The sequence below is a fragment of the Paramisgurnus dabryanus genome, chromosome 6, assembly GCF_030506205.2.
Source record: "Paramisgurnus dabryanus chromosome 6, PD_genome_1.1, whole genome shotgun sequence".
Classification (NCBI taxonomy): domain Eukaryota; kingdom Metazoa; phylum Chordata; class Actinopteri; order Cypriniformes; family Cobitidae; genus Paramisgurnus; species Paramisgurnus dabryanus.
The window spans coordinates 16,042,800-16,064,820 of NC_133342.1; the positions used below are offsets into that span (position 1 = coordinate 16,042,800).

The 22,021-nt window shown below is 36.5% G+C and overlaps 1 protein-coding gene across 1 annotated transcript; it reads right to left on the minus strand.

Annotated features, from left to right (window-relative positions):
• Positions 1-15,510: 15,510 nt before the first annotated feature.
• LOC135747904 (macrophage mannose receptor 1-like) lies at positions 15,511-20,660 on the minus strand. Its single transcript, XM_073815107.1, has 5 exons — positions 20,568-20,660; positions 20,129-20,491; positions 19,717-20,040; positions 19,537-19,628; positions 15,511-15,576 (listed from the first exon to the last, which is right to left on the minus strand). The coding sequence occupies exons 1-5, from the start codon at positions 20,641-20,643 to the stop codon at positions 15,511-15,513; spliced, it is 921 nt and encodes a 306-aa protein (XP_073671208.1). The 5' UTR covers positions 20,644-20,660.
• Between the last annotated feature and the right edge of the window lie 1,361 nt (positions 20,661-22,021).

The window sequence follows — 22,021 nt, forward strand, 5'->3', positions numbered from 1 at the left end:
CTTGTCTGTCTCTCTTTTTGTTGGACAAGTTTTTCACAAAGCTTATATTTTATATATATTAGATATTGTGATGCTGAATCTACTTTGGCCAAGTTACAACAACAGCCCCACTGACTCCTTGTGTCAATACATTGATAAAAACTGGAGTCATCGTATTTAGAAACAAAGATATAAAACTCAAGGTAAAGGTCTTTAGGATCAATTCAGTTAAAAATATCACAGGTTTACAGGTTTTGATTAGGCTACTCTCAAACTAACAAAACAATATTTTAGAAGTATATTTTTTACTTCAAAAAGTAATGCAAAAATGCAGGACATGTCATTAAACGATAGCCAAGTTTATTATTTTTTGCTGTTTCGCGCATGCGCGGTAGCACTTTAAAAGTGCGTCGTCCGCTTGCTTCGACAGTGCTGCGCGTGATCTGAAGGCGGCAAACCGTTAATTAGTGATTTGTAAAATATCCAGCATAGAAGCTTATTTAAGTTATATTCTGTGATGTTTTGATTTAGTTATTTACCTGAAAGTGCGTTAAATATCGGCAATATTCAAGAAAATTTCCCGCCTATACAATATTTCAAGATTGATTGATTGCTTGCTTGCTTGCTTTGCGGAGTGCAGTGGCGGTTATACAAGGTCAATAGTTGTGCCTTTTTCTAGCTAACATTAATATTGGCTAATATAAACGATAATACGATATTCAAAGACATGTTTGCTTTATACAGGAGATGGATACAACGCAAAATGCTGGAAAACAGGGAGAGCAAACGGGTCGAGTAAAGACTTCAGTTAACGTTACTCAACAGCAGAGAGATAGAGAGACAGGTAAGTTAAGCAATGAAGAATGATGAACTTCTGAGGGAACACTGAGAGTGCTTTTAAAATTAGTAAGGGTGCTCACTAACTGAATGAAAATAAATTTAGACAATGGCTTCTACTCTCCACATATGGTATTATGCACTGGGAAATGTATTTCTTTGACTTAACAACAAAACTCTTGATTCTGCTACTATTACGAGTTTTTACGTTAGTTGGTTCCTGGATTTTATACACGGAGTGGCAACGTTTTGGGGGGGTTTAATAGCTATACATTTATGCAGTTGCATATTCAGGATAAACCACATTAATAATCAGGCACCTGCCCCAGATGGGCCTCGGCTGTGTCAGTCAGTGAGAGTAAACTGGTGTATGCTAGTTTACTTATAAAATGTAATTTTTTTTGTTTGGTGTTGTTCGCTTTCATACTGCCCTTTTTGCAAGTGAACCAAAATTTGTAAACGAAACCACATGTGTGTTAATGTCATCCATTCATTGGACAGAAATTATCAGATGGGGAAAGCAGGAAGTGCAAAATCATGGGCTGCATCCGAAACCGGATAGTCTCTTGAGTAGGTACTTAATTTCAATGGGTACCTACTTAACCAGTACGTATATTGGCCCTGTCCCAAATGGGACACTCCGGACTTGTGGACTTCCTCAGAGTCCACACTTTGATGACATCACGTCTGATTGCCCTTTCGCACGGACTTCTGGGTTGGTAAAATGCATGAAACCTGCATCATTGCGTGCTTCGTCGAAGACCGCATCAAGGGTGCAAAAGGGGCGCAATAGGTTTTAATAGTTAAACTAACAACACATGATTGAACATTTCTAACTTCTGAAAGAAGTTGACTGTGCCGGCTTAAAATTAAGTTCAAAACGCGAAGTCAATTTGACATTCCTCACTTCTGTCCAATTTGACATTCCTCACTCCTGTTTAATAATGAGCCATATTAAATAATTAAATCTTGTGAATGCATTTCTGAAATGGCAGAAACCCCTTATCATCTCTCAAATACACATTGATTAAGAAGAATCAGTTACTGATTAACAATAATAATTTATTATAATTATTAGGAATATAGTCAGGCTTAAAATAGCCTAAAATTTTATATTTATACATCATGATACTTTTAAGGTTGTTTCTGTACATCACATTAAAATATGTAAAATAGTCTGTTTTAAAAGTATACTTTAAAGAAGTACATTCTAGATGCCCACAACGATATAAAGTAACTTTTGCATAACATGACATAATAAGGAAGAATAATTTGTTATGGATTAAAACTAATAATGATTTTTATGACATAGAATAAGAATTATTTATAATTATAAATCTGTTGTACATTTGCTCTCCAAATGAAACATCTCTTAACCTTTAGTTTTCCGCCAGTTTATGCTGATGTCATTTCCTAGTCCCATGCTCTTAAGCTTTTCACCTATCTGAAAAGCCAGCAAGATAATAGTCACACATGCACACTAGCACATATCAGTCTTAGCTGTAAATATGATGAATATGTTGTTAAGAATGTGATTATAATCCAACTTTAAGTAGGGATGTCCCAAACTGAGCGCAAAGATTGAGTCAATGGAGGCATTTTTAAACAGATTGGAATTGGCTGCATGTATCGGCTCATGGCCAGTAGCACGAAGATGATCAAACTCAGGGTTGTCAATTTTCTCTGTCAATTTAGGCTTTAATCCCAATGCCAAGATAATCCATTAGCTTTTGCACATAAAGGAGTGACTTTGGATCAGTTTGGGTCACAAAAATCAGGCACAAAAACATGATTGGGACATCCCTATATTAAGTATTTAAGACAGAGACATACCTTTTTCAAAATGAGCGTCTGTAATGAAGGATCATCCAAATTGCACTTTCCATCACAGGACAAGTTTAATCTGAGAAGTTGTTTTTGATATCCTATTTCAAGAGAAACATAGGATAAAAGTTACATAGAAAATGGAAACAAATGCATGAATATGGGTCACAGTTTGTAAAGACAATTGAATTAAAATTTTCTTGAAGTATTTTATTCTGTTCGCTGGGTAAACTCACCATCATAGCAGATAAACGGATGCGGTTGGTCACAGCTGTAAGTTGCCCATTTCCCAGAGTCAGTTGTTGACATGGCAACACAGTCACCAGTTGTTGGTTGTCCTGCTGCCCAGTATCTAAAAAAGAAATTCCACTGGTCAGACCACTGCCAAGAGTCCAAAAGGAGACCGATCCAGACCCACTGCACTCCAGTCATAGAATATATCTGGTTCTGCTCCACAGAGTTGTGGATGGTGACCAGGTCAGTGTGATACTGTCTGCAGTAACTCTGAGCGTCTACCAAAGTTTTCCGAGTTGTTATCAAGATGTTCCCGACACTTTCTATTGAGAGATGCAAAACTATTATCATGTTTTAGCACTTGTTTTCATATAAACAGAATATTTTCAAAAATAAACAAATAATTACCATTGTAGCACACAAAGTTTAAAGAATGAGAGCATGAAAGATCGTTCCAATGTCTACTGTGCAAATCAACACATGGTCCATCACCAGAAGGGTTATATGGATGCCAGTTGCTATACTGTGAAACAGTATCTTCTCCTGTAGACCAAACCCATCGACTCAATGTCGCCCTCTTCAGTCCAATCCACACTGATCCACTGTACCCAGGATCCACAGTATTTATCAGCTTGTTTACATCATTCATAGAGTCTATAGCAGCCAGATCAATGTGCTTCTGTCTGCAGTAACTCTGAGCTGCTTCCCATGTCATACTCTAATTTAAGTAGTAGTAGGTTCGCAGAAAACCAGATGTGCTGCACAAAAGTCCTGTTAAAACGAACATGTTTAAATGTATGCATATGCACATATACTTGTAAGAAAAGATTTGAAAGACCACACAAACCTGGCGGCATAAGCAGCATAAACAAATTCACGTCCATCACTGCTTTCGCAGCTCCTCTCTGCTGTTTCATCATCACTGTATAGACCATTTTGCAAGATGCAAACAATACTGGTCCAGAAGCACTTCCTGTTGTTTTAAAGTTTTTAGTTCACATTTCTTTTACATTTGGATTCAGTTACATTTTAATAAAATGTTGTTCTAATATTAATATTTTGTTCAGTGTTAAAAAACTGAAACAAGAAGTGCTTCTGGACCAGTGTTGATTACATCTTGCAAAATGGTCTATATGCTGCTGTATTCTAATAAGAGCAACAGTAAGATCAACAAACAAACCATTTAGTTTATGTAGACAGTTTTCAAAGTATGCAGTGCATAAAACACAGTGCCATGTTCCATTGCAAATTTCCAGTGGCAACAAACATAACACATCCCTGATAGCAATAAGCTCCGGGACGGATCCGCAACGGATCCAGACCGGAGCTGTCGGCTTCGGAGCAGATCCGTTGCAGATCCGTTCCGGAGCCTATTGCTATCAGGGATAGATTCCAATTTTTTCAAGTTGCATTAAAATTTTCCTTTGTTAAACTTCAATGAACAAACTCTTAAAATTATTTTGCATTCATTACTTGTACTTTTAACAATTTACTTTGTCTTAAAGGTTGGGTATGACATTTTTAAAAATGCTAACCGTAGCTGCCTAGCAATGAAATCACGATCCCACCCTCCAGTCAATTCGCCATCCAAAGTCACGTAAACGAACACAAACTTCATAAGCAAGCAACACAATGTTTCATCAAAGTAGAATATCTGAATCCATCTCAATACAAACATATCGCGTACCTACCTTACCAAAATAAACAGTGCAACGACCCTTTCAGACCCTTTGCCTCCTGCAGCTGTTTGCATCTCGTGGTAAAGCAGTAAAGTTACCGATGTTAATATGGGTTTTTGCTCTTTGCTGATCCAGGCAGTTTTTGGTGTTGTTGTTATAAAAGATGTATTTCGTTTTGTGGTTCCTGTGCAGATTGTCAATTCAGCAGAAAAGTTTGCCATTCTTGCTGTTTACAGACAGGAGGTGAGCGCACGTGAACGCGCTGATGACGTATGGTGTCTGCGTGGACTAGCTGTGCGGTGGGCATTCAAATTATGCTTACGTATGAGGGATAAAAAAGGCAACGTCCGTTCGGACCGAGATCTATGATTGGTTGAACATTTTTTGGTCCTAAGCCTTTCACAGATTACATAAATTTCTACAAATACATTTAAACAACTTAACACAGTGATTGCTATCAGGATGAGGAGACTTTTAACCAGCATAACCAAAAATGTTTCAGGATCAAATGTGTTACCCGACCTTTATATCTACGCCATTGTCTTTATTTCCTAATTGCATTTAATTTTAATGTTTGTGGGATTATTTAGGAAATAACTGCAGGGCTTGACATTAACTTTTTGAGGAACTTGTTCACTTGTCCATGCACAAAAGTCACTTGTCCGGGTAAAGATTTATAATATAATTTTTTTGTGTGTGTTTTGCTAATCAGTGGCGGAGCCAGGGATTTTTCATAGGGGTGGCCAGGGAGGGGCCAGCAGTAACTCTGGGGTGGCACATAAAATCTCTATCATCCAACCTTAAAATACTTTTAAGTATTATAGGTGCATTAATCACAATGATGTATAACATACAATTGCTACAATACTTTAATTTCAATTAAAAATGAATTGAGATTAAAGGTGACATAGAATGATTGAACGGGGTATTTATCCTTGTTCTGTGATGTGACATGTAGACAAAAAACAAGTGGTTTTGCACCTATTTGGCTCCCCCTACTGGCTTAACTTGCAATCTCATTACTGATTGGCTGACTTTGCTGCCACTCAAAAAATGTAGCCAATTATTTTAAAGTGGGGGGGGCAGTTAGATGCCTGTGATGTCATAAGCATCAGTTTTTCAGATTGGGCCGTTTCTGGGTGACATTTCTAAAAGAGGAACTTCTATGAGATTGAGATGTTAAGCATGTCTAGCACTTTTTGTATGTTCGTGAATGCGAGTAGACTACCATTATTCAACAAAGAGAAGGTAAAAATGTTTTTTCATTCTCTATCCCCTTTAACATACAATTTATAGTCATAATTCAACCTCAAGTTTTTTTTTACTATTTAATCAAATAAAACTTTTGAAATTTACTTTGAAACCATAATTTATATCTCCCATTGCTGAAAAAACTATAGAGACCAGGAAATAACGTGAATTTTGTAGACAAGATTTTAAGGCCATTATGTGTTTTTACCGAACTTTAGAAGAGGAAAAATACGGACTGCGGTTGAAGTGTCTGTCCTTTATATTCACGCCGGAGCCTGAAGAAACATCACTCTCCACTCCATGCCGTCCCGCCCCTCACTGAAAAAAAAAATCCTTTCAATTTACGTAATTTTAATGTGTACATCGGTCCCACATAATCCGATTGTGTTAAACCAACATAATTTTCCTCATTTAATTTTTATGTGTCAGACCAAAACATTTTAATTGTTTCAAGTAGTCTAATATAAATATGTTGACTCAAAGTGCTATTTCTCTTTACTATAACACATTTATTTTGTAATGTTTAAGTAATTTTATTATGTAAGGGGACTAGATTTTCATCTCTAATTCCAACATGCTTTTTTAATGCTTATATTATGGGATTATGTAACTCTAAAGCAATTTCATTATGTTTCTGGAACCAGAATAATCATCCAATAATTATCCAAATGTTATTTATTTCTTTTTTAAATACAAAATACATTTGCATTGGCATAAAAAGCAAAGAGTTTTAAACAAAAGTTTAGTGATATTGAGGCAAACCACTGCTTTCAGATCATCAATTCATTTAAATCACTACACATTAATTCAACAACAGTCAATAACTATTACAACAATCAGCACATGCAGTACATACAAAGGGGCAATTTCCCAAACAGGTTGTAGATAATCCATGACTAGGCCCTAGTTATATTAGGATATTTTTTACAAAAAAAGTTTACAAACAAACCTACCTTACAAAAACAACACTGGAGTACATCTTGAGACAAAACAATGGCACTGATATATGTCAAGATATGTCAGTGCAATATGTTTTCAAATTAAGGCATTGCAAAAGTCTGGGACTAGAAAAAGCCCCATCTGTGAAACTGACCCCAATGTTTAAAATAGTTACTATGACAGTAGATTTAGAAGTGCTAAAGCACAAACACTGCATTCCAAAGAGACATGCAAAACAGTAAGTACTATTATTTTTTAAATGGATTTACAAACTGGAAAATATCAATCCTTCAGAAAGTCAGAGCTACAGCATTTGTATAAACTGATAATCAAAGATTCAACAAAAACAAAATACAACAACCATTTCCAAAATCAACTCTGAGCAGCAAACTGTTAATGTTTTAATAAGAAAAAACACTTAAAACAGATAAATAAAAAGAACATAAATGAGCAGCACAGTCTTTCTGATCCTTTCACTGAAAGAAACTGTTCGTTAAAGTTACGCTCAATGCAGTTCCATTAAAATCTTTTGGATTTCTTCAAAAATAAAGCAGAGATCAGGATAGCTCAGGTTTAAGGCATACATCAGCTCAAACAACATGGCACGATGTTGCAACACCTTCATGCCTTCCAGGACTATACAAAGATCCTCTTCTTCATCACAAGAAGCATGTTGTTTGAGAGCACAAATCCCAACAGTGGTGTCTTCAAATGACCACACTGATGCTGACTTCATCCATGCCCTGTACAAAACAGAAAAATGTAGTTAAAGAAACAGAAAAAATTTACTGTTACAATAAAAGTGTCATTGGAAATTAGTACAATGCAAACAAATATAAATGTAAGTATACAGACCCATGTGCATTGCCACAGCATGTTACAATTGGTTACAAATATATGGGTTACAAAGCAAGGCAGCTGCACTGTCCACTGCTCCAGGTATGTGTGCGCGTTTACTAGACTGGAATGAGTTAAATAAAGAGGCCACATTTCGAGTAGGGCTGGGTATCGATTCAGATTTTCCAGATCGATTCTATTTCGATTCACAAGCTACCAAATCGATTCGATTTCGATTCTCGATTCAATTTTCGATTCTGGTTCTCGGACCGGTTTTTATACTCTATTCAACTCAATGAATATAGATTTAATACAAATACTATATTAATAAAAAGAACAGTGAACAGCAGGTTACAAGTGGGTAATTAATAAAATCGACGAAGCACCTGAAACTGCCATTTTAAGCACTGAATGAATGACAGGCTTGCCTCTTGCTCCTTGGTAACATGCGCTAGGCAAAAAAGAGGGTGACATCTAGTGAAGATGACTAGTAATTCGATTAATGTTAATCTTTCATTCAATGTTTGCAGAAATAAATATGAAAGAAAAAAATCGATTCTGCTCTTTGAGAATCGATTCTGAATCGACCACGTTTTAAAGAACGATTAATCAAAAAATCTATTTTTTTGCACAGCCCTAATTTCGAGTGTGTGCTACCATACCTGACAATCACAGCAAAAGTGAATTATCTCATTTTCTCACTCTCATGTTGTTATAAACCTGTATAAATGTCTTTGTTCTGATGAACACGAAGGAAGACATTTATTTTGGGGAATGTTTGCAACCAAACTGTTCATGAGCCCCATTCACTTCCATGGTATTATATTTCCCCACTATGGAAGTGAATGGGGCTTATGATTGGTTTGGGAACAAACATTCCTCAAAATATCTTCCTTAGTGTTCATCAGAACAAAGACATTTATAAAGGTTTGTAACAACATGATAGGGAGTAAGTGATGAGAATTTTTATTTTTGGGTGAACTACCCCTTTAAATCTTCCCAGGTGTTTTAATGACCCGTGTGCCAAAAGATGTAACTAAAACATACTACATTTTCTGTACTTCCAACAATGTTTACACATTTTTATGTCTATGAATCTATATTACTTACTTCTGTCATTTGATCATTCATTGTTTGAAGTCTGTTTGCTAGCTGTCCTCCTTTCTGATAGAAGAGTTTCGTCAGGTTTTTGGATTGGAGGTCCAGGTGACACGCAGGAACATAAGACAGTAGTGATTCTTTTAAATTCAGCATTTATCTGAAAACAAATTAACCAACCATTGTATATTTGAGTACTGCGAGTCAAAGAATAATACATGTATATTAGTTACAAAAATAAGATTTAGCTCCTAACAGCAGTAAAACAGTGATAGGAATTACTTACCAATGCTTTTAAGTGTGTAGCGCATGCAAGGATGATGGACCTATAAGAGGAAATATTCAGAGGTGAAATCAACACATAACCTCAAATGATTAAGGTCACACATACACAGAACAATAATGAAATAAGTATTATATCTGTCATAGGACGCAATTTTGGACAAAATGAGATCTTAAAACAAGGTTCTCTTCTGAAAATGTCAGCTTTAAGGTGTGGCACTTCAAAGCAATTTTTTCAGTTAATATATCAGACGTCACGCGAGGCATTTAAAAAAAGCTTTTTCTAATAGAATCAAGTGTGGCTCGTGGCGTAGTGAAGTCACGAATAACTGACGCGGGTCTGTTCATCTGATTAAACAGACAGTTTGTTTCATACAATGTCATTATTAATGTATTCAATTGATATCATCTGGTAAATTACTTACATGGATAACGTTACTCTGGACAGAATAACGTTTGATTAGAGTTTTATTTGTCCTGAACCGTTTCCATAGAACAACTGAGTAAAAAGTGCCTCAAAAGTCAACTCAAATCTGTCAGTTTTCAACTCGGATAAAACTACCAAACGTGAAATAACGTTATACAGCTGACATTTTTAAAACGCTGTTTTTCTTTATGAGCCTTACACTTACTGACTGACTGACTGTAACGTTAACTTACTCCACCAACATCCTCCAAACTCATTTTTACTACAAGTCATTGCAATGGCTACATATTGTAAAAAAAAACTGTCTATCTAGTGAAGATGTATCACATATAAAGTGAACATAAATAAATAATAGAACTTACTTTAATAACGTGGTGTCCATCTGAGAGAGTTCTTCTGACTGACTGCTGCTGAGTCTTCATTTTGGCGCCCAAAACAAACGATGTTTATTCTTCTTTTATGGCGATTGACGTCCTTTTTATTGAGCGTTACTGCCACCTTCTGCTCAGGAGGTGCCATTTTGTGTGCAAACTCAATTTTATTGCTTTAAGTATTCAATTCAATCAATTTTAATCAATGTGAGAATAATGTGTTCATTTTACATTCAAACAAAACATTTTCATCCTAATCAATTAAATTATGTTTACACAAGGAATATAAATATTTTGTGTTGCATATACATGTTTATTTTATTTAAATTCAAAGACCCACCAAGTCCATTTTTTTCAGTGCTCCGTGTTCGGCGATCAGGTTTCATGCGCGCACAGCTTGTTTAGTAACAATAACAGAAAGGTGTTAACGTGTTTGTGTGAGTGTGTCGGCACGCTGCGCTCTCTGTTCAATATTCCGCTCCGCTCGTGTTTGCGCTGCGTGTTCTGCTCTGTCGTTAACGGCGCATAACGTTAAGTTACATTGTTTGAAATTTAACTTGTCCAGTTGGACAACTAATTTTCTCTTACACTTGTCCTTCAAAAAATCAACTTTTGTTTGAGACACGGATACAAGTTAAAATATATGTGTATTTCAGTTTTTTTAAAGTTTTATTTTCTGTAAAATTGATGGAATAAAATTTGATGATGTTTAGTGAATTGTCTGCTTAACACACTCCCTGCCCCTTGTATGTAAATTAATTAGATGTTCTGGCAAATGTGTTAATGTTTTTAGGTAACCGCGAGGGTGTGGTAGTCTCTGCCTCATTTAACAGGTAAACTACACAGATTATATGAGAGACATACTGTATGTAACTCACAACATTCTTTGGAATAGCTTGTAACTCAAACTGAACTACTAGAAACACTAATATGAAGCTAAACCACCTGGACGCAATTTTGTCCCTTAGTGCAAAAGTTTTAAAAGATTCAACTAAAGCATTAAATTGAACTTGAATAACCAATTGCCACTAAAGATCATTTTGCAAATTTGCATGATTGTGTTTTTGTTTAGCTTTATCGTCCCCCTTAGTTTATTTTCCACCAGTGTTGAAGTATATCTCTAAAAAGACAAGAAACGCTTTTTGAGTTAAACACAGGAACACTATAAACAGTCATTTTGTTTTGTCCCATTTTGTTTTCCGTGTATAAAATAAAAGCATATACGTTTGGAACAACGCAGAGGTGAGAAACTAATGGTTTACATTTTAATCCTTTATTATAATAATTTACTATAATATTTTTATTTTTTTTATATACTGTATGTAAGTTTGTGACTTATTTGAATTTAGTGATAAAGCACAACTTATTTTCTTTTGTATTTTGAAAGGTAGTGTTACAGTTCTGACATTTAACATTCATTAACATGATCACAGATAAAATAATAAATAAAAATGTGAATGTCTTACCTCAGAATTTATGTCCTGTAAATTCTTTACAGTATATTATTACACAAAGACTTGGCAGTTAAAGTTGTCACCCCATTTATTATAATGATTTTACCCCTGTTTTTAACCCTTGTGCATTGTTCAAATTTACTACCCTTTCGTGTTGTTAGTGGATGAAAACATCCACTAAATTCAACGGCTATAAAAATGTATCGGATGAATATTTTTTCCAAATTTTTTTACATAAATCTGTTAATCAACCTCAGTACTGATCAAAACTACCAAATCTTCACAAAAATTCAATGATTTTAACTCTTTAATTGCCAAGTTTATAAGTGGTGTCACTGATTTGGGGAAAAAACACACACAAAATGACAGATTTTCAATATAAAATGTGATTGTAAACTGGATTTTTTTAAACCTTTTTCACAGTTTTGGGCATGCCAAAGATTGGTAAAAACATTGGCTTTGAAGCATTTTTAGTTTTTGTGCAGCATCAGTTTACATTTTTTTCTCCCTCATTTATTGTTAGTGGCTGTTTTTGCCCCATTGACTTCCATTATAACCACATTTTTTGATTGCAGAGCTATGACACCTTTTTATCATGCATTTTTGAATGTTGGTGTTTTTTCCTTTTGCTAAGAGGTCAAATTAGTCATTTTTACTGTTGATTACCATGTGGCACTATTAACCCTTTAGTAGCCCTGTGCAAAAACAAAGCTTAATTTCTGGCTTGTACATTGTGTTTTAAGGAGTATAACTCCATAATAAAAGCATATTTGTGTGTGTGTGTGTGTGTGTGTGTGTGTGTGTGCGCGCGCGTATGTGTGCGTGTTTGTGTGTGTGTGTGTGCGTGCGTGCGTATGTGTGCGTATGTGTGTGTATGTGCATGAAAAAAAGATAGTCTGTAAAAATCTTCTCTGCATTAGACATTAGATTTATGAACATCATTATTATGAACACATAAGTGTTTAGTCATTCCAACAGGACTTGCAGCATATCACTTGGTGCTCTCTGCAAGTTTGTCTGGAGGGACAGCAACTCATGCACGAGGGAGGTGAAAAGCTGTTTAGGAGAAGTCTTTCCTAGAAGACCTGGGAAAATCTCTGCAGCAATATTGAGGAGAGAGCATCACCCTCGCACTCCACTTGCTACTGCACTGGTGAGAGAGATTCAGTCTCCTGCAGCTGTCTCTCTTGACACAAACCACAGACACCAGCAGGCACCAGCAGCTCAGGAGTGAAGAGGGGAACATGCAATTGGTGCAAAGAACAAACATGTCAGCCCTTGCATCTGTTGTGGTGGACAAACTTGCAGAGAGCACCAAGTGATATGCTGCAAGTCCTGCTGGAAATACTGAACACACCCCCGGCACACATACACACTAAAAGTTAGTTTGATTGTTTAGTTCTCCATCCATCCTCTACTCTTGCTTCATTGTTCAATTTATTTGAAGTTGTTTTTGTGTTTATAATAAATGATGTTCATAAATCCGAGGCAGAGAAGATTTTTACAGAAAATTTCCCTAACCCCAACCATCACAAAAACCCTTCTCCTAACTTCACATTTTCAGGAAACATCATTTTGTTTGATTTATAAACTTGTTTCCTCATGGGGACCTCAAAATGTCCCCACAAGGTCACAAAGACACTGGTATTCATATCTTTGTGGGGACAATTGGTCCCCACAACGTGATAATTACCAGGTACACACACACACACACACACACACACACGCACATGCACACACACAATAATATGCTTTTATTATGGAGTTATACTCCATATAACTCAATGTACAAGTCAGAAATTAAGCTTTGTTTTTGCACAGGGCTACTAAAGGGTTAATAGTGCCACATGGTGATCAACAGTAAAAATTACAAATTTGACCTCTTAGCAAAAGGAAAAAAATCCAACATTCAAAAATGCATGATAAAAAGGTGTCATAGCTCTGCAATCAAAAAATGTGGTTATAATGGAAGTCAATGGGGCAAAAACAGCCACTAACAATAAATGAGGGAGAAAAAAATTAAAACTGATGCTACACAAAAACTAAAAATGTTTCAAAGCCAATGTTTTTACCAATCTTATACATGTTCAAGACTCTGAAAAATGTAAACAAAAATCCAGTTTACAATCACTTTTTATATTGAAAATCGGTCATTTTGTGTGTGTTTTTTCCCCAAATCAGTGACACACCTTATAAACTTGGCAATTAAAGGGTTAAAATCATGGACTTTTTGTAAAGATTTGGTAGTTCTGATCAGTACTGAGGTTGATTAACAGATTTATGAAAAAAAATTTGGAAAAAATATTCATCTGATAAATTTTTACAGCCGTTGAATTTAGTGGATGTTTTCATCCACTAACAACACGAAAGGGTAGTAAATTTGCCCACGGTATATCGTTGAGTTTTTAAAAAATTTCAAAGCATTTTCTTAAAATATATGTAAATATAAGATTTGTCACCAAAAATCATTCAATTTGCTAAAACAGAGAGAAAGTTACGGCCAAATTAAGAGTAAAAAAAACTCTGTAGTGGATGAAAACATCCCCAACAACACATGAGGGTTAAATTCGAATTAGTTACACTGATGGTGTTACAACACTCCCCGGTTTATCCTAATAATTTCACATATGAAACTGGGTTTGCCTTGCCACTCTCGGTCTCTTTCTCTCTAAGTGGCTGGTTCTTGGTCGGAAATCATCAGATCAGACCTTTTGCTGTTTAGTCAAATTTCTGACTACACAAGACTAACACAATGCTCAATGCATGCTATGGCCAATGTGTTCATGATCCTTAAATAAAACAAAGATTTAGAGGAATAACATTTCTCAATGGCAGGGAAACAGTTAATAACAATTTTTCAATTATTAATGAAAAACGAAGTAATTGTTAGACTTTATTGTAATGAAACTTTTTTTTTGACAAAATATGACACATTACATTAAGTCTACATTCAACATTGCACTTAATGAAAATCAATGTAACAGTGTGCATGTTACAAAAACTTACAAAAAGTGAACTCTGCTTGTGAGTAAGCTGTCTTTCAAATTGACAGCATATAACCATCAAACATGTGGATCAACAGCATGCTGCACAACATTATTTATTTTGTTTTAATCATTGATTTTGTTTTAATCTTGTTGTACCGACCTATCCTAATTGCGCAAGGCTCACGGTGCAGAGCGGATGAGAGAATAAAAGTAAACAAGGCTTTATGTGGCTCGCTTTTAAATATAATTATTTAATAATAAACATTATTACAATTAATAAATATAATTACAATTTACCTATGCTGGGATCAATCCCGGGGCATATTTGTGTTAACGCTGGCAATTCTATGGCAGTTTTCTGGGATCAGCCTTCTTTGTGAAAGGGGTTATAGTAGTTGTAAACAGCACTGCTACTGTCCACTGCAATAGCTGACAGAAGACTGAGGACGTGACTCCACTGACTTCACTCCCTTTTGTAGTCACCCACAATTTGCGTACAGTTAAACTTTTCTGAACTTTGTCATGTCGCTGGACACGGGAACGGTCTGTCTCAGATGCTGTGTACACTAATGCATTTTTTATTTAAAACAGCTTGCCACAATTTTTACCGCACTCTAAGAAAGAATGTGTTTATTTTTTACACATTGTTTTGTGTTTTGCTATTTAACATGTGTTGATTTTGTGTTCAAATATATAAAAGGGATGACACAAGATGACATACATTTTTTTTATTGTTTTTAGGCCATATAACCTTAAAGCTTCCACTTATAGCTACACATAATATAGAGTAATTTATGGAGCAAAAAAGAGTAAGTTTTATCTATATCTATATATATATATATCTATATATATATCTATATATATATCTATATATATATATATATATATATATATATATATATATATGTATATGTATATGTATATGTATATGCACACCAACAATATATGAGTTAACAAGAAAGACAAAGATCTGGATGTAAGCAATACATTTTATTATATACTATATAAAGTTTTTACATCTCAAATCTGATCTCAAATCTCAAAAGCATTTCTAGCATGGCCGAGACCCCCAATGATCTTTTGTACATTATTAAATAGTAGTTATTAACAACAATAATAATCATTAGTGAAATGAAAGGATGAAATGTATGGAACACTTCAAAATAGCCTGCACTTTTTTATTGTACATCAACATACTATTAATATTGTAAAATACATTATATTAAGGATTAGTCACAATTATGATACTTTTTACATTTATTTTGAAAATCTGCATTACAGTTGCTCTCCAGATGAAACGCCTCTTAACCTTTAGTTTTTCCCCCAGTTTATGCGGATGTAATTTCCCAGTCCTAAGCTTTTTAACTTTTTACTTATCTGGAAAACCAGCAAGAAAAAAAAATCTTAAAGAATTATGGCACAATAACAATAACATTTCACAAGACTTTTTTAAAATGCAAATGAGCTGATGAGCTGTTTTCGGTGTATAAAATAAAAGCATATGCGTTTGATCTCTGCACTAAATGACAATGCTGTGGTTGGATAGTGCAAATATTATTATAATTGTCAAATTTTGTACACATTTTTTGTGTTAGGCTATGTAACACACTATGTGTCATTTTTGTGTTACAATAAATATAAGTGACAACACAAGTTGTGTTACAAATAATATAAAATGTGTAACTCAAAGATGTGTCTGTTTTGGGACAACACATTTTGTGTGTTGTGCCAAAACTAATAGTGATTGTGTTGTTTTTAACAAATCCATTCTTGGAGTATAATGAAAATATGAACACATTTTGTGTTGATTTTGTGTTAAAATAAAACACAAGTTGTGTTAAAAGCAGGGCTTTGAACCAGATATTTTTCCCAAATGGTTTGTTCCGAACAGAAAAAGTATTTCAATGTTTCCGGTTTTCGATTCAACCCTAAAATAGACGTTCCTGAACCGGTTAGATAAAAAAATTAAGTTCCCGAACCGGTTAATAATGTTTCATGTCAGCTGTGGGACATACAAATAAGTAGGCTGATCATTAGGACATTAAACTTAAATTATTAGTCTCCATCTTGTCATCAAACATTAAAAAAGGCGACATTATGTAAGCAGCATTGTCATGGCCCTGCCAGTTTGTTATAGTTAATAATAGAAGTTCATGGTCATGTGGCAGGATCGTGGCGGTACCCATGTTTTGTGTGACAGCACATGGCCTTTTGTTTGGGTAGTGTGCTGTCGTGTCTTCTCACTGTCCCTGCCCCCTTGTCTCCTCGTTAAATATTAATTATTGGTTTACTCCCCGCACCTGAGCTTCCCTCATTATCTTGTTTAGTTTTCCCCATTTTTTTAAGGCCCCAGTGTGTCTGAGGCTCTGTTTACACGTACATGGTTATTTTTAAAAACTGAGAGATATACCTTCGTTTGTGCCCCTCGTTTACACGCAAACGGAGAACTCGCCTCTGAAACCGATTGTTTCTAAGAACTCCGGCCAGAGTGGAAATTTTGAAAATCTTCGGTTGCACGGTTGCATGTAAAGTGAGACAAACGGATGTTTAAGCAGGCAACGTCACAGAGTATGCGCCAGAGCTCGCACCTACGTCAAAAGTGCGACCCATGTTTACATGTGACTGCTACTCTGAACGCTTCCAAGATCACATTTATGTTCGTGCAAACTCGTTTCGTGTGTTTGTATTTGCAAATACAGCTGCTCCATTATGTCGAGGAGCAGAGAAGAGTGCTCTGAGGTCAGCAATTTTACGCGTGTTTGACTTCATGCGGCGCTGCAACGGATGATGTCAAAGTACCGCGAGAGCGACTCGAAATTATACCTCTACGTATGATTCCTCAACTCGCTCTCGCTGTACTTTGACGTCATCGATCACCTACTGCAACAACATGAAGAACCAGTTCGCGTCACCACCAGCACTGCCGGTGATTGGCTTACGTGGGCTTGAGCTTCTCTTGACGGCATATATGCACGGGTACGTGTAAATAAACACTTTTCTGAAAACTGACATGTGTGCACGATATTATTTTTGAAACCGGAGAGGTTGAAATGTCCGTTTATGAAAATAACCGCCACGTGTAAACATAGCCTTATCCTGTGCTGCATCGTTTTGTATTGTCCTGTGCGTCTTGAACCCTTGTTCTGGTGACCGATTGTCAAAGAATCAAGTCAAGTTAAGTCTAGTTTCGTGTTGTGTCTTCTGTCTTGTCAAGTCATTGTTTGTCAAGTTTGTCTTTCGCCCCCTCGTGGGCTTTTTGGTTAATAAACCCCATTGAGTTCAACATTACCTGCACTTGGGTCCCGTCTCTCTGTAAACCATGACAGGCATAACTGTAATTCTGACATGCCTACATTTGTCAGCATTACACATTTATTAAGACAAGGACAATTTCTGCCATGTCATTTATAGGTAAACAACTTAAACAAATGTTTTTATTAGAAAAAGAATACTGTGGTATTTCAAGATCATTTTGTTTGTATGTGTCCTGTTAAAGGGACCATTTAACATGTCCGCCCAAAAAAAAATCAATTCATACTCCACACGCCAAACAGACGGGAGCAGTATACCTCCAGAAAAGTGAGTTGGTCTATTTTAATTTGGCAGCTGCAAATTCAGCAGCATATATCAAGTTTGATTTACATTAGCAACTAAGTTATCATTAGTCACAAAAAAAACATTCGGTCTCATTAAAATTGCAATGTTTTCCGCTACGTTTCGTGCGTCCATTTGGTGTTCATTATAATCGAAGACATTTCAAGCTTCTTAGCTAATGTTACATTTTAGCATCAGCTTGGTAGATAACGGGTGAAAACCGGATCGGATCCGTGGGTAGAGCTAACTATTAAACATTAACAGCTAAGGATGCGCAATAATTTGCATGCGATAGTCATTGCGCTTCTCGTCAGTGAAGCCGGTTTATTGATTAAAAGTTAATCGCCATCAGCTGCTTTCAGATGGAGCCACATTTACTGCACAAAGCCATAGTTCATGTACAAGCTGAGCATAAGTTATGGCAATGCCTATTATAAGTGAACTTCTAGCGAAATCCTAGCAGCATCTTACTTACCAATCGAAAAGAAATGTTGTCATTTCGGAGTCGAACCTCATTTCTTTCATGTCCATTAGTTGTCTCCAGCGATGAAAAGCAGTGGCAGTATTTACTCTGGATCGGTTACTTCATTTATCATATTTTATTTGTGATTCCGAGCGTGTTGTTCCCTGCAGCAAATGTTTGTGGTAGTGGTAAATGTCTCTTGCTTTAGCCATTCTTCCGCTCTCTTCCCTGAACTGAAATACGTCCGAAACCCCTATTGCAAGGCAGGAAGGCATCAAGGCATGTCCGAATCCATGGCTGTCCGAATTGCATTTCTCTGAGCTGCCTTCATGCCTCTTAAGTCAACAAGTCAGCTGCCTTAGTTTTCGGACGCAGCGGTAGTAGTAGAGGGCTGAACTCCCACACAAGCGACTTATTCGTGTATTGCAGTTTGGCTGGCGGTTATGTGCGTGGCCCGTATACCACCTCCCATGGTCGAAACTGGTATTACAACACCAGTCGGGCTGTAGCTAGTAATTTAGCATGCTAATTCAGATTGATATTTCTGCAGCACTATACCTTGTCATTTTTTTAATGACATCTTTGCCCTTATTTCTTCTCATTCTTTTGATGCGTGTAACTAATTTTTAAAAATCTTTTACCTCAATTATTACAAATGGCACCTTTAAGAACAGAAAGATTGTTCGCTTACTTTTTGAAACACGTCTCCGTTTATGCACTTTTAAGTGCACTTAAACACGCGCACACAGACGAAGGACGAATTCCAAACGGCGCTTCTGGAAGAAGATGCAGCATAAACAGTCGCTCCTCATAAAGTGAAAATTACATTGTTTTTCAGTGGTTTATTCGCCGAATGTATTTTAAGGGAAAACAAACATCTTGAGATACTTGGTAGCCTACAATATTGACCTCATATGATTGAGCATTAAAGACTTGAGTCTTGAGTAGGCTACTTGCAGGTGGCAAGCTTCTCATTTCTCCGATGAGTCAACGACGACCGGAAGTTTCTGGTTTCGTTTCTGTTCCTTGCAAAACATCAAAAGTTTTTGGTTTTCGTTCGGTGAACCGGTTCAAAGCCTTGGTTAAAAGTAACACAAAATGTGTTGTTTCACTAATTACACAGAGATGTGTGGATTCTGGGACAACGCATCTAGTGTGTTTTCCCAGAATCAACACTAATTTGTTGTTTTTAACACATCTGTTCTAAGAGTGTACATACTTTGGAACTGTTTTAATGAACCAGAAATAAACCAAATAAAATATTCAAGAGACAGACATACCTCGTTCAGAATGACAGCCTGTAGTGAAGGATCATCCATATTGCATTTTCCACCACAGGACAAGTTTAATCTGATAACCTGTTTTTGATATACTATTTAAAAATAAATAAAGAATAAAGTTAAATATTTAAAGAAGGAACATTACCTAAGTATTTTATTCGGTTAACTGGGTAAGCTCACCATCATAGCAGATAAAAGGCCGTGATTGAACACAGCTGTAAGTAGCCCATTTCCCAGAGTCAGTTGTTGACATGGCAACACAGTCACCAGTTGTTGGTTGTCCTGCTGCCCAGTATCTAAAGTAGAAACTCCTTTGGTCAGACCACTGCCAAGAGTCAAAGAACAGACCGATCCAGGCCCATGGTCCACTTCCAGAAACATTATTTAGCTGGTTCTGCTCCACAGAGTTGCGGGCAGTGGCCAGGTCAGTGTGATACTTTCTGCAGTAACTCAGAGCATCATTCCAGTTTTTTGGAGTTGTTATCAGGATGTTTCCGACACTTTCTGTTGAGAGATGCCAACAAAATCAGGTCTTGGGACTTCTTTTTTTAATAAATTGTATATATGAACAAATAAACAACTAAATACTCACCATTGTAGCACACAAAATTCCAAGCCATATAGCAGGGACAATCATTCCAAAATCCTTTGGTAACATCAATACAAGGTCCATCACCATTAGGTTCTCCTGCCAACCAGTTTCTGTACTGTGAAAGGGTATAATCTCCCATAGACCAAACCCATCGACCCTGCGTTGCCCTGTTCAGTCCAATCCACACTGATCCACTGTACCCAGGATCCACTGTATTTATCAGCTTGTTCACATCATTCTTAGAGTCTATAGTAGCCAGATCAATGTGCTTTTGTCTGCAATAACTTTGAGCTGCTGCCCATGTCATACTCTGATTTATGTAGTAGTACTTTCGCATGAAATCAGACGTGCTGCTTAAAATGCCTGTTAAAATGAACATGTTTAAATATATGCATATGCACATATACTTGTAAAAGCAAATTAAAATGATAACCCCAACCTGATGGCATAAGCAGCATAATCAAACTCATCTCCATCAATGATTTCACGTCTCCTCTCTGCTGTTTCATCATCATTGTATGCTGCTGTATTCTAATAAGAGCAACAGGAAGATCAACAAACAAACTATTTAGTTTCTTTAAAATATTTTTCGAAGTATGGAGTATGGCTTTTGGAACGAATTTCAGTAATCAAATATAATTCGAATATAAAAAAAATGAATACTAATCGAATGTTAAAACTTCTTCTATTCGAATGGGATTTAAACTTTTTTTTTTTTTAGATTATAATTTTGTGTTCACTATCTAACGCATTTATGCTGTTAAATACAGCTAGCTACCTCGACCCGCGTTTCCATCTGCTAAATCATTTGGAACGAGACCAGCAGCAGAAGGTACGTGAGAAAGTAAAAGTGGGGCTGATAGCGATTGCAGAGGAAGGCTATGAGGAAGATAAGAACGGAGCAGCCATTGTAAAGGTGTAAAGGAGAAAACCGCTCTCAGTGTTATTGGCGACCTTTTTGGGAATGTCTTTAATGCTAATTTGTTTGGATAAGTTTGTGTTTTTCGACCAGTGACAAAATACTTGTTCAAGATCGCACTTCCTCTAACGGCGCATTCACAAGGGGCGTAAACGTTAACACTTAACGGAAGGCTTGTCTGAAGCGTGGCCAACAGCCAATCACAGTGGCTGCTACACATGCTCCATTCTTCCATAAACGTAATTGGCTGGCTCTGCCTAGGTTGTTTGCATAAGGCGATCTGATTGGCTGACGCACGCGTTGCCGCTTGAAGAGTTGAGAAATGTTCAACTTCTGCCGCGAGCAACGGCATTGATGCAGCGCTGACGGATCCACAATTCAGTTCGGCAACGCATGACATCACCCATTAAAAGTGAATGGGAAGCGTTAACGCTGACGCCCCGTGTGAATGCGCTGTGAGGTGTGTTTAAATGAAAAAGGAATGGTAAAATTGGAGGCCAGGGGATGTGTGTGCTGTGTGTGAGTATTGTATAACTAATAATGCGATCTACGCAGCCCTCATACGAGAACAAAGAGAACTGTTGTGTTGACAATGAAAATGTTCATTAAAGTTGACAACTATTAATTTTGTGTCTTAGCTTAATAATTAATTAGCAAGAAAGCTATCACCTGTTATTAACTCTTTCCCCGCCATTGACGAGATATCTCGTCAATTAAGAGAAAACGCTTCCCCGCCAATGACGAGATTTTCCGTCTTTCCGCAATACCGCTATTATCCACCAGGTGGCGCCCTTCCGCAACTTTTTAAAACCGGAAGTATTGCCCTATGGCAAGCTGCTGCATGTCCGTGTCTGTTTTAAAGATCGCTCTGAATGGGATCTTTATAAAAAGTCCGTCATAAAAATGGAATTATCTCTGCTTTTTGCTCAAAATATGGTGTTTTTGCAAAAACCTACCCATATTCAAAAGCTGAT